This window comes from Helicoverpa armigera, chromosome 11 (genome assembly GCF_030705265.1).
Source record: "Helicoverpa armigera isolate CAAS_96S chromosome 11, ASM3070526v1, whole genome shotgun sequence".
NCBI classification, from domain to species: Eukaryota; Metazoa; Arthropoda; class Insecta; order Lepidoptera; family Noctuidae; genus Helicoverpa; species Helicoverpa armigera.
The window spans coordinates 4849449-4863021 of NC_087130.1; the positions used below are offsets into that span (position 1 = coordinate 4849449).

The 13573-nt window shown below is 33.3% G+C and overlaps 1 protein-coding gene across 1 annotated transcript; it reads left to right on the plus strand.

Moving 5' to 3' along the window:
* Window positions 1-1041: 1041 nt before the first annotated feature.
* LOC110370054 (WW domain-binding protein 2) lies at window positions 1042-5569 on the plus strand. Its single transcript, XM_021325762.3, has 7 exons — window positions 1042-1264; window positions 2601-2775; window positions 2872-3031; window positions 3473-3603; window positions 3780-3999; window positions 4337-4419; window positions 4810-5569. Exons 1-7 carry the CDS (start codon window positions 1209-1211, stop codon window positions 4855-4857), a joined length of 873 nt encoding a protein of 290 aa, XP_021181437.3. The 5' UTR covers window positions 1042-1208; the 3' UTR covers window positions 4858-5569.
* The last annotated feature ends 8004 nt before the right edge of the window (window positions 5570-13573 follow it).

Sequence of the window (13573 nt, forward strand, 5' to 3'; positions counted from 1 at the left end):
TCATGGTTGTCCCTTTTGCAGATACTACAGGCTCTACAGTCTTTCTTCATGTGCCCTGTTTTGTTACATTTGAAACATTTTATTGTATTAAACTTTTTCTTAGATGTAGATGAAGATGTAGCTTGAAATGCTAGCTGCTTGTCACTGTCTTTTGCTTTCAACATTCGATTTTCTTCAGCCAGAAGTCTGTTTGTTAAATTTTGAAGGGTTTTTTTATCGTCTGCCATGCATTCCCAAGAAGTTATAAAATAGTTTAAATTATTTGGTAAACAGCTTAATATTTTGGATATGACCATTTCATCATCTATTTTTGTTCCTAGCTGATTTATACGAAATTGTAAATTTTCTATTTCGCTTATTAATTGGGAAAGCGATTGACTGTCCTGTTTCTTATATGTGAAAAACTCTTGTAATAGGGCATCTTTGTTTCTTTGCTCAGAACCTTCGAATATTTCACATAATTTTACGTACATTTCACGTGCACTGTTGCAATTAATTATGTGACCTTTTAGTTTCTTATCAATACTGCTTATGATAATTCTTTGCACCTGAGCATCTTTGATACTGAAGTCACTTTTCTTGTCATCTTCTTTTATTTGTGCAATTGTTTTTGCAAGATTTGCCGCTTTTAAGTGTATATTGAATTCAAATTTCCACAATAAAAATGTTTCCGCATCTTTTAATTTTTCTATCTGTATTATCTCAGGTTTTTCCATTTTTTAGTTTTTCACCGTTTTTTATTTTCTTCCTTGTTATTACTGTTTTTTAGTTTTTTTCACTTGTTTTTCATGTTGGGTTTTTCATTACCCAATCCCGGTTTTTAATTTTTTCTTCTCGGGCGTTCTGGGCCCATAACCTATTGTAGGTATTCAAACTTCTGGTCTTCTTGAATATCTTTATTAATAGTTAAAGAAATACACTCACATTTTGTTAGGAATTATAACATTGTTCTCACTGGTTTTTACATCATGACAATTCACACCACAGTCATTCTTTTTCATAGACTAACAACCCTACATTTTTTAAATGTCATAGACTATAAATTCCTAACAATGTCAATGTCAGTACGCAGAAAGCGATAAAATCGGGTTTTTATTCAATGTTTATTTAAGTTGGTCGGTTGTAAAAACAGCGTAGCTAAGTATTACCTAAATCAGTATTTCGAAAAGGGTTCATAAATCTATTTCATCGTTGTATAACACATCAAAATGTCGCTAAATACGGCTCATGCCGATCACGGAGTATTGATACATGCAAGGGAATGGTGAGTCACCTTTTTTATAGGAATGACGACTGCGTATATCACTTTAGAATGTTCTACACTTTCTTATAGATCTTTCTATGTATTGATTTCTGACGCCAATTAGTTGTACAAGTAACTTAAAACTCAGTCTTTTTTAATGATATACATACTGCAACAGTATTAATCACGCCGATATTTGTATTGTTTTTTTTTTCACTAATATTTTCCTAGAGACAACAATCAATACAAGCATTTACTTTAAGACATATTCATTTAAAACTTATAACACCCCGTCGTTTTTGCGTCGGGGGTTAAAAATGCATACAGCAGATTATCTACATTATGAGCTTTATGATGTATCTGAAACAATCCTATAGCCAGAGTAGGCTATAATGTAAGCCTGTGGAGTTTGTCTTATTAGATTTCGCTGTTAATTAATTCTAGTAAGAATAAGGCGTAATTTCATAACAATTTATTGTAGACTAATGACTCACTATTTTTTTTAATAACAAAATGATGATTCTAGTTTTGAAGGACATCAAAGCCTTCTGGTTTTTGTTTATTTATTAATGTACTAAGTATTGATTAAATTAGACAAATTGTGTCTGATGTAACTTTTCTTAGAATTATGAAAGTACAAATCTAAAACATTCCTGCTATTGACTTGGGAATGCAGTTATTTTTTGTAGAATTTGAACGCTGAAGAAAGTCTAAACTTCTATGCAAATGATCTATCCAAAATCAAAATTGTTTTAGATATTTTAAGTGAAAGTGTGGCAGTCAGACATAGACACATACATTTATAATTGAGTAATCAATTAAGTATGTCAAATAGATATAGATTTATTTGATTAGGATACATTCTAACTAATAGAAACTAGTCTTCTCCATCTAATATTGTGGTTATTAATTTGCTATTAATTGTCAGTTATTGACAGGTATTATAAGCCACAGATGAGATTGGAAACCTAAAAAGTCTTTTTATATAACTCAATTTAATCCCAACTCTTAAAAAAAGTTTTGGAGAATAGTGATTTCTTCAGTGTATATTCAAATGTTTCATTGCAAAAATAATTCTGAAATAATTATTGTAACATTATGACCATTATCCTGGTGTTACAGAGGATGTATTACTCACTTAACTAACATAATGAACATCCTTGAAGGAAATGCATTATCCTGTTCCTCTTTACCTCCTATTAATCATACATTTATAGACATTAATAATAACTTTGCCGATAAAATATCAATGTATCATCACTTCCTGAGCCTTTTCCCAATTATATTGGGGTCAATATCAATGTTCAATGTATATTTAATAAAAAAAAATATTTATGAAATATTTTTTTTGTTTCAGTATCATACTGTTTTCGGACAATGTCTCAGTTGAATTCTACGGCAATGACACAACTGAGTTCACGGGTGTCAAAACTGGGCGCATGTATTTGACAACACATCGCATGATTTTCAACTCAAAAAGCCGTTCTGAGCCATTGAGATCCTTCAGTTTCCCTTTTGTTACATTGGAAGATGTAAGTCGTTTGTTTTTTCATTGATATTGGTACTCTCTACTCTATGCTGTTCCAAAGACATGCTTCAGGATAACTTGTTTATTTAATTTTTCACAGGTTACTGTTGAGCAGCCTATGTTTTCTGCTAATTACATCAAGGGTAAAGTTCATGCACAAGCCAATGGTAACTTCATAGGTGAAGTAAAATTCAAGATAGTATTCAAGTCTGGAGGTGCCATTGAGTTTGGTCAGGCTATGCTGAAAGCTGCACATCTTGGTATGTATTTGTTATATTTGCCTTATTCTCTATTGTACTTCTAAACAAAAGAGGAATATACTGTTAAGTCAACCTTTTCGCTTTATGTTAATATGGTTTATTTATAATTCTCTCATAGGTACCTATCAGAGTGATAAGCTATCATTGTTTCAACTCTGTTGCTGTTTCACATTCATTTACTGTGATAAGATGTAAACGCATTAATATATTTATATGTGTACTGCCAATTAAACAAAATATGTAAATGATAATCCTACAAAGGACAGCTTTTTTTCGTACAGCAGATTTTAATACACAAGGTTACTATCCAGGCTAATGGAGTTATATTACTATATTTCTTTGACTCATAAAATGAGTATCGATAAAAATCTTCTGCTTGTTGCAAAAAATAACACACCACTGGCTTAAGACCAATTATTTACTTACAAAAATTAATTTCAGCCACTCGTCATGTGTCTCCGAGTGCCATGCCTCCCCCGTACGCACCGCCTAGCGGGCCGTGGTATGCGGCTCCCCCACCGGCCTATGCACCACCTCCACAGGGCTACTACGGATGGGTGCCTCCTTACACGGTCAGTATTTTGTTATGAGTCGCTAACTATGACAATTTCTATGAAAATATTAGAGACAACTCACGAGTAATTAATTGTTTTGAAGTAATATTCGTAAATAGCAAAAAAACTTTTTTAATGCTTATTAAAGATGATTACATTTTTTGACTTTATTATATTTTATATTTAATTTCTAGGCCTTCCCCGATCAGCCACCACCAAACTCAGTATTTGTGTCCGACAACCCCCCACCGTACCCGGGCGTGATGGGCAGGCCTTATCCGCCCGGCACTGGCTACGCCGGCGCCAGTGCCCAAGACTCTCCGTCGCCAACAGGTGCAGGATTTCAGCATGGCCCCTCCGCACCGCCTGGCTACCCTGGAGCCCCGGCTGGCATGTCCGGCATGTCCTCAAATGGTGAGGATTATACTCCATTCTAAATTCAAAATTATAAAACAAAATATAGAAGCATTTTTTATTTTTTTTATAAAAAGATTTAATTGTTTAGTACAGATTTCAAGATAGTATAATCTGAAACATGAATAAATCCATTGCCAGACGCGACTCCACTGTGAGTAGGCATTTACGAGTTTTTAGTACAATAATCACTCAGATACATCTTTTAGCTATTCATGTTGTTCTTGATTAGTTCCTGTCATTAGATTGTGAGCTTCTATAGAAGTAATAGTGTATACTGATTGAAAATTTAAATAGGTCTGTAATGTTGCTGCAGTAGTGCCATTGTCATTTACAGATGCTAAGGCTGCAGAGGCCGCACAAAGCGCCTATTACGATCCTAACAGGCCTCAGACAGCTTACGTGCCCCCACCTTACAACGTAAGTATATCTAATGCGATTATAAAATAAACGTAGACATCGGTTACAATAAGTATTTTGAAGTAATCCCGCTTCATTAACTGTAAAACTAGAGTTAACATCATGTAGTGAATACTTTTGTTGGCTTTTATTTATCAAATCAACAGAGCATTTTATATATCCGACAGTAAATATTGTAATTTGCGATTATCGGTAACGAACGCGGCATTACGTTGCGAATGTACCAATTTAATAATAACTAGCTCTTTACCGCGGTTTTACCACCGTCACGGAGGAACTTATTTTTCAAATCGATTCCGAGGCCATGGGTACAAACAAACAAAAAAACGTTTTCTCTTTATTATATTTTATTTAAAAAAAACGGAGATTAAAACACTTTTTCATTTATAGGATCAACCGCCGACTTATCAGGAGTCGTTGTCAAAGAAAGAAAATTAATGCATTGTCCACATTTCCAAATGCCACCAAAGAACTCATGTCTTAAAGGTCAAGATGAGTTCTACATCCCACTGGAAAAATTGGGGGAAGAGGCAGACAGTGACTAAACTATATTAATGTAACATTCCTAATGTCTATTGATAGTCGTAGCTAGTTTTTGGAACTTTTTGAAATCGCCCGAATCATTAACAAAATGTATCCAGAAAAATTTATGTAGTTTTGGATCCTGGCTACGTCTTTCTTTGGAGTTTGTTATATTAGCCTTTGCACTTTAATTTAGTAGTTCAAAGAATATAAATTAAAAATCATTTATCATTTAGAGATTTGGGTTCATTTATACCAACTGGTTTTGTAAATGTTTGGTTCGGTGAAGTCTGAAATGCTGTTAAGTACTGAAGGAATGAGTATGAATGGACCCCTGCAAATGTTATAATTAATATAAAATAAATAGATTTCTTATATAAACATGTTACAGCTATTTACAATTAATGTGATATTTTATTATAAAAAATAAATCTGTATTCACTTTTACTGTTGTAGATAAGAATCTAATCAAAGTGTATAATGTTTGAACAATTGCCGATTTATTTTGTATTAATATTATTAAATATAGTAGTGTTACGACTGTGTATTGATAAGCTGTATATTTATTATTTCCGTACAAAATTCAATGTACACAAAATTATAAGCTTAATAAAGGCTTAGCTTGTTATTTTAAAGTTTTATTTGGTTATATCCTGTATTGATTAGATAATAGTTAGACTAAGATTTATTATGTTAAATTATTATTATTCCATTGGTAGAAAAAAGGAAGCTTCGTTTTTAATGAATAACATACTTTTTATACATCGCAATCCTTATCAGTGTCGTAGTAATCACTGTCCATGTGTAAAATAAGTCAGTAATGTCAAAAGAAGATTAATAGCATATGTCAATCTTGAAAATAGAAGATCAAAAATGTAAATTCCGGGTGTCAGATACAAAAATGTTAAAACCAACAATTTAACAAAAATTCAGCGAAATGATACAACAATAGTAACCCAAACACATTAAGCCTTCACATATTATGGGTAAGTAATCACAATATTTGCGTATTTAGTTTATTCAACATACTTGAAGTAGACACTGTAATGACAGCTTTGTACAAAGAAGCCTGCAAATGTAGATTTATTTTATATACATGAAAGAAGCCAGCCTCGTGTAAATATGACTGCCACTCATAATTAACTCGTATTTTAATGCTAACATACATGTGTATAAGTCTCATACAAAAGTTCAAATGCAGTGACAAATGCAGAAGTTTCCCACTCCCATGTGTATTAGATTACTTTGTGAATGTGAGTTCCAAGAGATTCATTATTTATCTTCCGTTAAATGTGTTTGTATGAGTACAATTTTAAATACATTTTAAACTTGTGACAGAAAATTACAAACGCGCGACAGGCATTGAACTTTTGTACAAAGTTGTGAGTTGCATTGAGGTGGTGAACCAGTGTTAAAATGTTACTTATTAAGTACGGCATAAGTTTTCCACGAGCTGATAATATTTAACAGGTGTTAGTTAGATGTTCCCTAAAACAACACCTCATTTTACTTTAGTTCTTCACCTCTTCAAAAGGTCTGACTTTAAGAATACCTTTTTCTTTTAACTTTAGTGTAAAATTTTGAAGCCAGCGGAGAATCTAGATACATGATCAGAAGTACCAATATAACATGAACAAATATTGTGAGTATCACTCATTCATTCATGTTATACATAGGTAGCATTACATACGTAGTGGACATGTCTTTTTGTACTTGAATTAATTTTTACAAAACAAATAAACGGTACTCGGTGTTAATTTCGCGGTTACAGTGTCTGTTTTATGTGCCCCAATCGCTGGTAGGTAAGTTTCATTTTTATTTTTGTCGTCTATGCGTAGAATGAGTGGCAGTTTAAACATTTTGTTGGCGCTGGCTTCTATTAATATGTTAATATAAGATAACGTAATATTTTTATTTCAGAGTAATACCTGACTCGTCTCAATGGCTCCCAATTTGCATCCACCATGCACGCCGTCCGCCTCATGTACACCCGTGCGGTGCCACCCCACTCCCCCGCCATGCCAGAACCCAGAAAAATGTCTCAAAAGAACTATATCAAAGGGTATAAAGCCATGCCGCAGTGCAGTTTCAATTATGGCAACAAAATCAATATCAAAATGCACTACTTGTGGTAAATTTAAAAACAAGTGCACAAATCCCAGGAATGTGAAAACAGTAGAAAAATTTCTTAAGAAAAAGTCTAAAGAGGCTAAAATGAGAAAGAAAGATAGACTGTCTGGGAAGCACAGTTATTTGAAGTACCAGAGACGACAAGGTTCAAAGAGATCACTGACTTCATGTTGTGCTGGCAGAGGCCACCGAGGGCGACTCAAGAAAAAGAAATGTGTCATATTGTAAACAGTGTTATGTTCATAGACTGGTCGAAATTATTATCTGATACCACCGAAACACCCTTTTTTATTATTTATTTGAAAGTAATAATGAATAACAATATTTTAAAAATCTATACCTATTATTTTATTACTCTAGAGACCTTTCCTGAGCACTTTCTGAAAAAAAAACACGGGATGTTCATAAGAGAGCAGTGCGGTAAGATGGTTAATATATTTTAGTCTATATCACGAAAAGGCTGGCTTCTTTATTATAATTGCTTGTTGTTTAGTAAGTGTAAAGTAGTCTTAGCTAATTACGTGCCTACATTTAAAATATGTTTTCTGCTTTCAGTAATTTCACGATTATGCAGCTGCATGTTTGTCCACCTTACACACAGATAGGAGTTTGGCATCAACAATGCAACTACCTTCGACCGCGGAGCTCCAACCGACGCATTGGACGATGCCACACTGGAGGGCTGAAATCATGTCCTAGCGAAGTGTCCATAATTGAAACTAGTATCAACGAAACAAAACCGATCGATAGAAAACGCATAAAAAAAATGAACAGTACCAGAAGCTTAGGTACTGTAGAAATGTTTTTGCGTGAAAAACGAAGACAGGATCGGTTGAAAAGAATAGATGCTACGATTGGTACACAGTATTATCAACGGTATATGCGGAAACGAAACAAACAATTGGAGACGCCTAGCCGCCGAGGTAAAGACCACAGAAGAAGAAAAAGGAACAAGTTCAACTGTGCTATTTTGTAAATATAAATAAGGCAGAGAAAATACCCCATTCAACTTGAAAGTTAACTTTGCACAAGAAATATTGAAAATGGTCACAAATTGAATGAATATGCTTAGGCCGAAAATCACCGACAAATTAATCGCGCGGTTTTTTAAACGACTGTTTACTTTAAAATTTGAACGTGAAAATTCATAGCAAACAGTGTTTTTTCATGAAAACTGAAGTTTGTGTCGTCGGTTAACTTGGGCCTTAGTATATTGAAATATTGTAGTACCTAACCGAAAGTTATATTTGCGCGCAATGTAACGAAAGTTGCATGGGGTGTATTCTTGACAAATTAATCTTTATTTAAGAGCTAATTATGATTTAATAAATTAAATACATCTTGAAACTAGTCTTTTTTTTGTCTCCATAAGTTCGATACCTACAAAATGAATAGGTAGGTGCAGAATACTCTATCCTGCAATATAAAAATTGGAATCTACATAAAGCCACTATTGAAGGAGTTAATAGTGAGACTATATTTAAATTCAGCTGAAAACTGCTTTTTCACATATACTTATCTACCTTGTATTTTTAGTAGTTTGTTGTTCCAATGTTCCATTTATTAGTATGAAGTTGTACGGTTACGAAATCGTATATAACTTGTACCAGTAGTTTGATGGTATTGAATATCTTTGTAATAATTTTATACGTAGAAAAGATTTAACTAGATTAACTAAATGTTGATAGTGTAGCATTTTGACCGTAGTTCCAGTTCGTTTCGTTTGAACCTCTTATGCGTGCAAAGAATGACTTTGTAATATATGTTACAGCTGTTTACTCCAATAAGAGTGTAAAGCCGTGTGTATCGGCACCAACTTGCAGCGTTCACAAGCATAGACCCCGGCCAGCTCCCTGCCCGCAACCAGATAAATGTTACAAGAAATGTATAAAGAAAAAGCAAAAATGTCCCAGCGCTATGGATACCGTCAGCCGTATAGGCTTACCCTGTGAATGCGCCAAAATACAATCTAAAGATTCCAGGCGCAGTCAAAAGAGAACTAACAAAACGCACAGAAAAAGACTACGGAAAGCTTACAAGCAGCGATCTGCTGAATCACGTTGGCGTAGAAAAAAAAAATGCTGTGAAATATTATAACGAAGACAGTCATATTCATTACATACGTATCAATAGAAAAAATCAATCTGCTAAAGTTGTTTTATTTTACTACCTTCCATAGCAATAGGGTTGTTTCCTACTATTCATTTAGTTAAAAATAAATGAATGCACCGAAAGTTCATAAAACTAGAAACACGATAAGCTATATTATATTATTTATAACTGACCATATATTTTTTAATTCATTTATGAAATTTTAATTTAGAGCCTATGACGTCACGCCATTAAAAACGACGAGAAGAGACCGATGACGTCATCCTTTCTATATTTGACAATGACAAGTATTTGACAGTGATAGATATATCGAAATAACCTCAGAATTAATGTTTTGTTTATTTGCTTCTGTGAAGTTCTGTGTGTTAATTGCATTTAAGTGATACAACTGCTAAAGAATTATGGAGAAAGGATTTATGAAAGCTAATAGTTCCAATCTGCCAAGAGTAGACTCTTTTACGGTCGCTCAATTCTTTGCCAATAACCAAGATTTTTATTCAGCGGAACGTGGATGAACAATTTATTTGGAGCACTAATGGTCGTATATCCACAGTCTCGCACAACACAAACCTCGTAGATATTCATTTAATTTAGTTTTTGAAAAGCATAAGTAAATGTTTTCGAACATGTTTCGAACGCTGACACAAACATAACCTCAATATAAATATACACAAACTTTACGTTTCTTTGCACCGTTTCATTTTTCCGCGTACACAACTCACAACATTTGAGGTATTTTATTTTTGTGCTAAATGTATAAAAATAATTTACATGTATAAAATATTTTAGTTTTTGTAGCTATTTTATTAAAATAAATTATTAAAATTAAGAAATTGATTAGTTATGTTTTAGTTTTTTTCTCGTTAGATGTGCTTTAAAATGTAAAGGAATGACATTAGATAATGACGTCAAAGTCACGTGATCTAGCGTTTTCTGAGCAATATTTTAAGAAAAATAGAAAAAGATGAAATACATAAAAAATAAAAAGATTTGCGACGAAAAATGAAAGAGAGGGTGATCTTAAAATTATTTAGAAGCTATCTAAACAGATTTCCGAAAATTGGAAACAACCCTATTGATATCGAAGAAGAACGAGGAGCAAACGTGGCCCATTAGGCCCAGTGCCCATTAGGTGAGAGAAGTACCTAGTCCCCTCTTTCAGAAGCTCTTCATATGAAAGAGTATAATCCCCGTTTGCTCTCATTGATTGTCGGATCTGATGATAGAAAGACTTGAGAAATCAAGTTACTCCAAGTTCGATGTGAAAGTATGCGCCTACCTACATAACTCACGGTTGATAGTAGCTATACCTTATACATACACAGAAGCGCATAAGAAATTCGTATTGACGAGATATTGCCGAGTTGGGTAATGATTGCAATTTCGAGATTGGCCTCGAAGAGAAAAATTTAATTCTGACATGGCATAGAAGTCTGAGGGAAAATAAACATAGTCAATGAATAGATCTGCAGACGCCGGCTTCTATATCCATGTCAAGGATTGTTTTTTTTCCCTTTTAGTGGTTTGTGAAGCCGGTTTACTTATATTTTTTCTGTTTGATTTAACTTAATTTTAGGAATCGCCTGGTCCTGTAGCCAGAAGGGTCTTTCATGTTGGGGGAACTCCCGATTGCGACCACAGATATAAAATAAAACGATATTGTATATAGGATTTACCTACATGCTTTGTGAAGTACCCTCGAAATACCTGATCAACCACCATGACCAGTTTTAGCGGCAAATTCAAATGTATCACAAACAAATAGATAGTCACATAAATACAGGAAAATCCAAAATATCTCATTCACGCAGACCTACGCGAAAAGATGTTTGTCGACGATGGTCGAAGATTTTCCAAACTCTCACTCAAAACGTTTTGTGAACTTCATTACATTCACCTACATGGTTTTACAAATATTATGAAAATAAAAACAATAAAGTCTGTAAAAAATGCAGTACCATAAAAACAGTAGGCACCATGCCATGTAGGCACGGATAGCACTAAAAATATATTATTATCTCTGACTGATTTTCGAGATCTTTTTAGAGTTCCGTAGAAATATAAAAGTAGCCTGACACAATGTTTTACAATCATTGCAGACTGTGCCAATTTCTTTCCAAATTACAAAAACCTTCTCCACCCTATCAAAAACTTTCTCCTCATTGCGTACATAATATTTGCAAGGTAAATAAAAAACAATACAGGTACAACGACGTAGTTTAGGACACGGATACAATCAGTAATTTAAGAATTAATTTATTGGAAGATTTATTTTAACGTTTTTTTTAAGAGGTTATTTTCTACCATCTGGGAAAAGCGTTTTCGTCCGTAAACTGGTAACATTGCCATTCCGGGACGAGCGAGAGTGAACGACGGAAAGCTAGGGAAGTGGCTAACTTTTAGTAGGATAGTTTTATTTTATTTATGAATGAAATGATCTACTGTACGTATTATTTTTTTACTAATTGAGCTACAAGTTATTAGTGTATTGAAATTATCGAAACCAATACAAAGTGATACTGTTCGCTGAGCTTAGATAACTCTTCATCTTCACAGCCGCTTGGCCCGGGTTATTGACGTTTATTATAAGCATCTACTTAGAATTTTAGCTTCCGAATACTGTTTGTGTACGCTATTTTGTGGGCGTGTGGTCTAGGTACGTAGTGAGTAGTAACTACAGAAGAAATTATTGAATATTGTGAAAAAAGTGAAATTGTGCTAATCTATTGGTCTGATATGTGTTACAAATTGGTATTGATGTGGCAAACCGGATTGCACCAAGTTGGAGAAAACGTGACGCTCTTTTAAGGTCAGTAACAAATTTACAACATTGATTAGATATAATATTACTTTTAAATGTTTCACTATTCTTTGTCCGAAGCTTTACTTATGGGCTATACCGTACACGCAATTAAATTAAGTAATTTTTGACAGTCTTGGCGTAAATGGGAGTAGTTCTAATAAATACCTTCTACTTCGAATATAAAACACAAATGTAGTTATTGCATCCATGCAACTTGTTTGAAACGAAAGTACTGCCTTTTGACAATAGAATATTAATATTTGCTGTGAGATACATATAAATATATATGCTTTTCGAAGCAGACAGTGCTTTCCCAAACTAAATGTATATGTAAGTAATAATAACACATCAAATCACTGAATTAGAAATGGGTTATATCATAAACTGTCCATTATTTTCCACATAATTTTCCACTTGTCAATATTTGTGACTAAAGACAAAACAATTATTTAATTCTAGTATTCAAAGCCCTCTAATAGTTAACAAATATTTGTTTATTTTTGTATTCAGATTACTACACCAATTCAAAAATAGAAAAAAAATCTTGATTTTTAATACCCAAACAGAGAAATATAATTAGGTTTGATCATAAGTAGAAAGCTACAACAGTAAAAATATTAAGGTACGTAAGTGCTTAGTACCTGTGTTAATTGTTACCTTAGTTTATTTGAGTATGTAAAAGTAGCACCATTTAACTGTAATGTTAACCAAACCATCACCAGCAATGGAATAGCCGGCCATTGGGTAAATCGGCTATGCCTATGGCATAACATCTGCCTATGCATTCCTACACTCTTAACTTTTTTTGAAAAAGTCGTATCAAGATTTATTTGGTGCCTACGTAAATGGATCACCTATAGGTAACCATTGAAAAATTAGTACCTATTGGTAAGCACTAAAAATTAATTTAAAAAATGATTTATTTAAGCAGCCAGAAGGAGGACAGGTTTCTTTGACAACGTAATATAGAAATTAGAAAATTTATTTACAGATTAGGTAGATTTTATTGCTGTGAGCCTAGTTATGGATAAAACAATAGTAATTATTCCACATTACTTAAGTAATTTAGTTTTATAATGGGTACCTAAAAAATGAAAGTGAAGATTTTACTTATTCAAAATCACACCATTGTTCTTTTTACTTTATGCTTAAAAATCTCCTTATGTAAGTTTGTAGCTAAAATGTTGATAATCTGAATATGCAGTTAAAATTACCATGCTGTTGATGAGAATCTAAATAATGTCACCTGCACTGTAAGCATATAGTGATTGTGATAGTCAGATAGATTTTTGTAAGATGTTTCTGATATCATTTTAATCAAGTGCTATTCGGATTTGCAGTAGAGAACCCACTGCGAATATTTAAAAACGGGCAAAAAAATCACATCATGTTGTATTGGAGCCACCTAGAATATTATTTCTATTCTAATTTTCAGTATTTGTTGCCATTGTAGGTTGCAGTTGCCAGACGTAACAAGATTTGGTTAATTTAAAATAGATGGAATTTGTTTCGTAAATTATTTCTATGTACTTAGTTTGAAGGAAGCAAGCAAACTGATATGGTATTGGTACCAGCCGAGGAAAATAT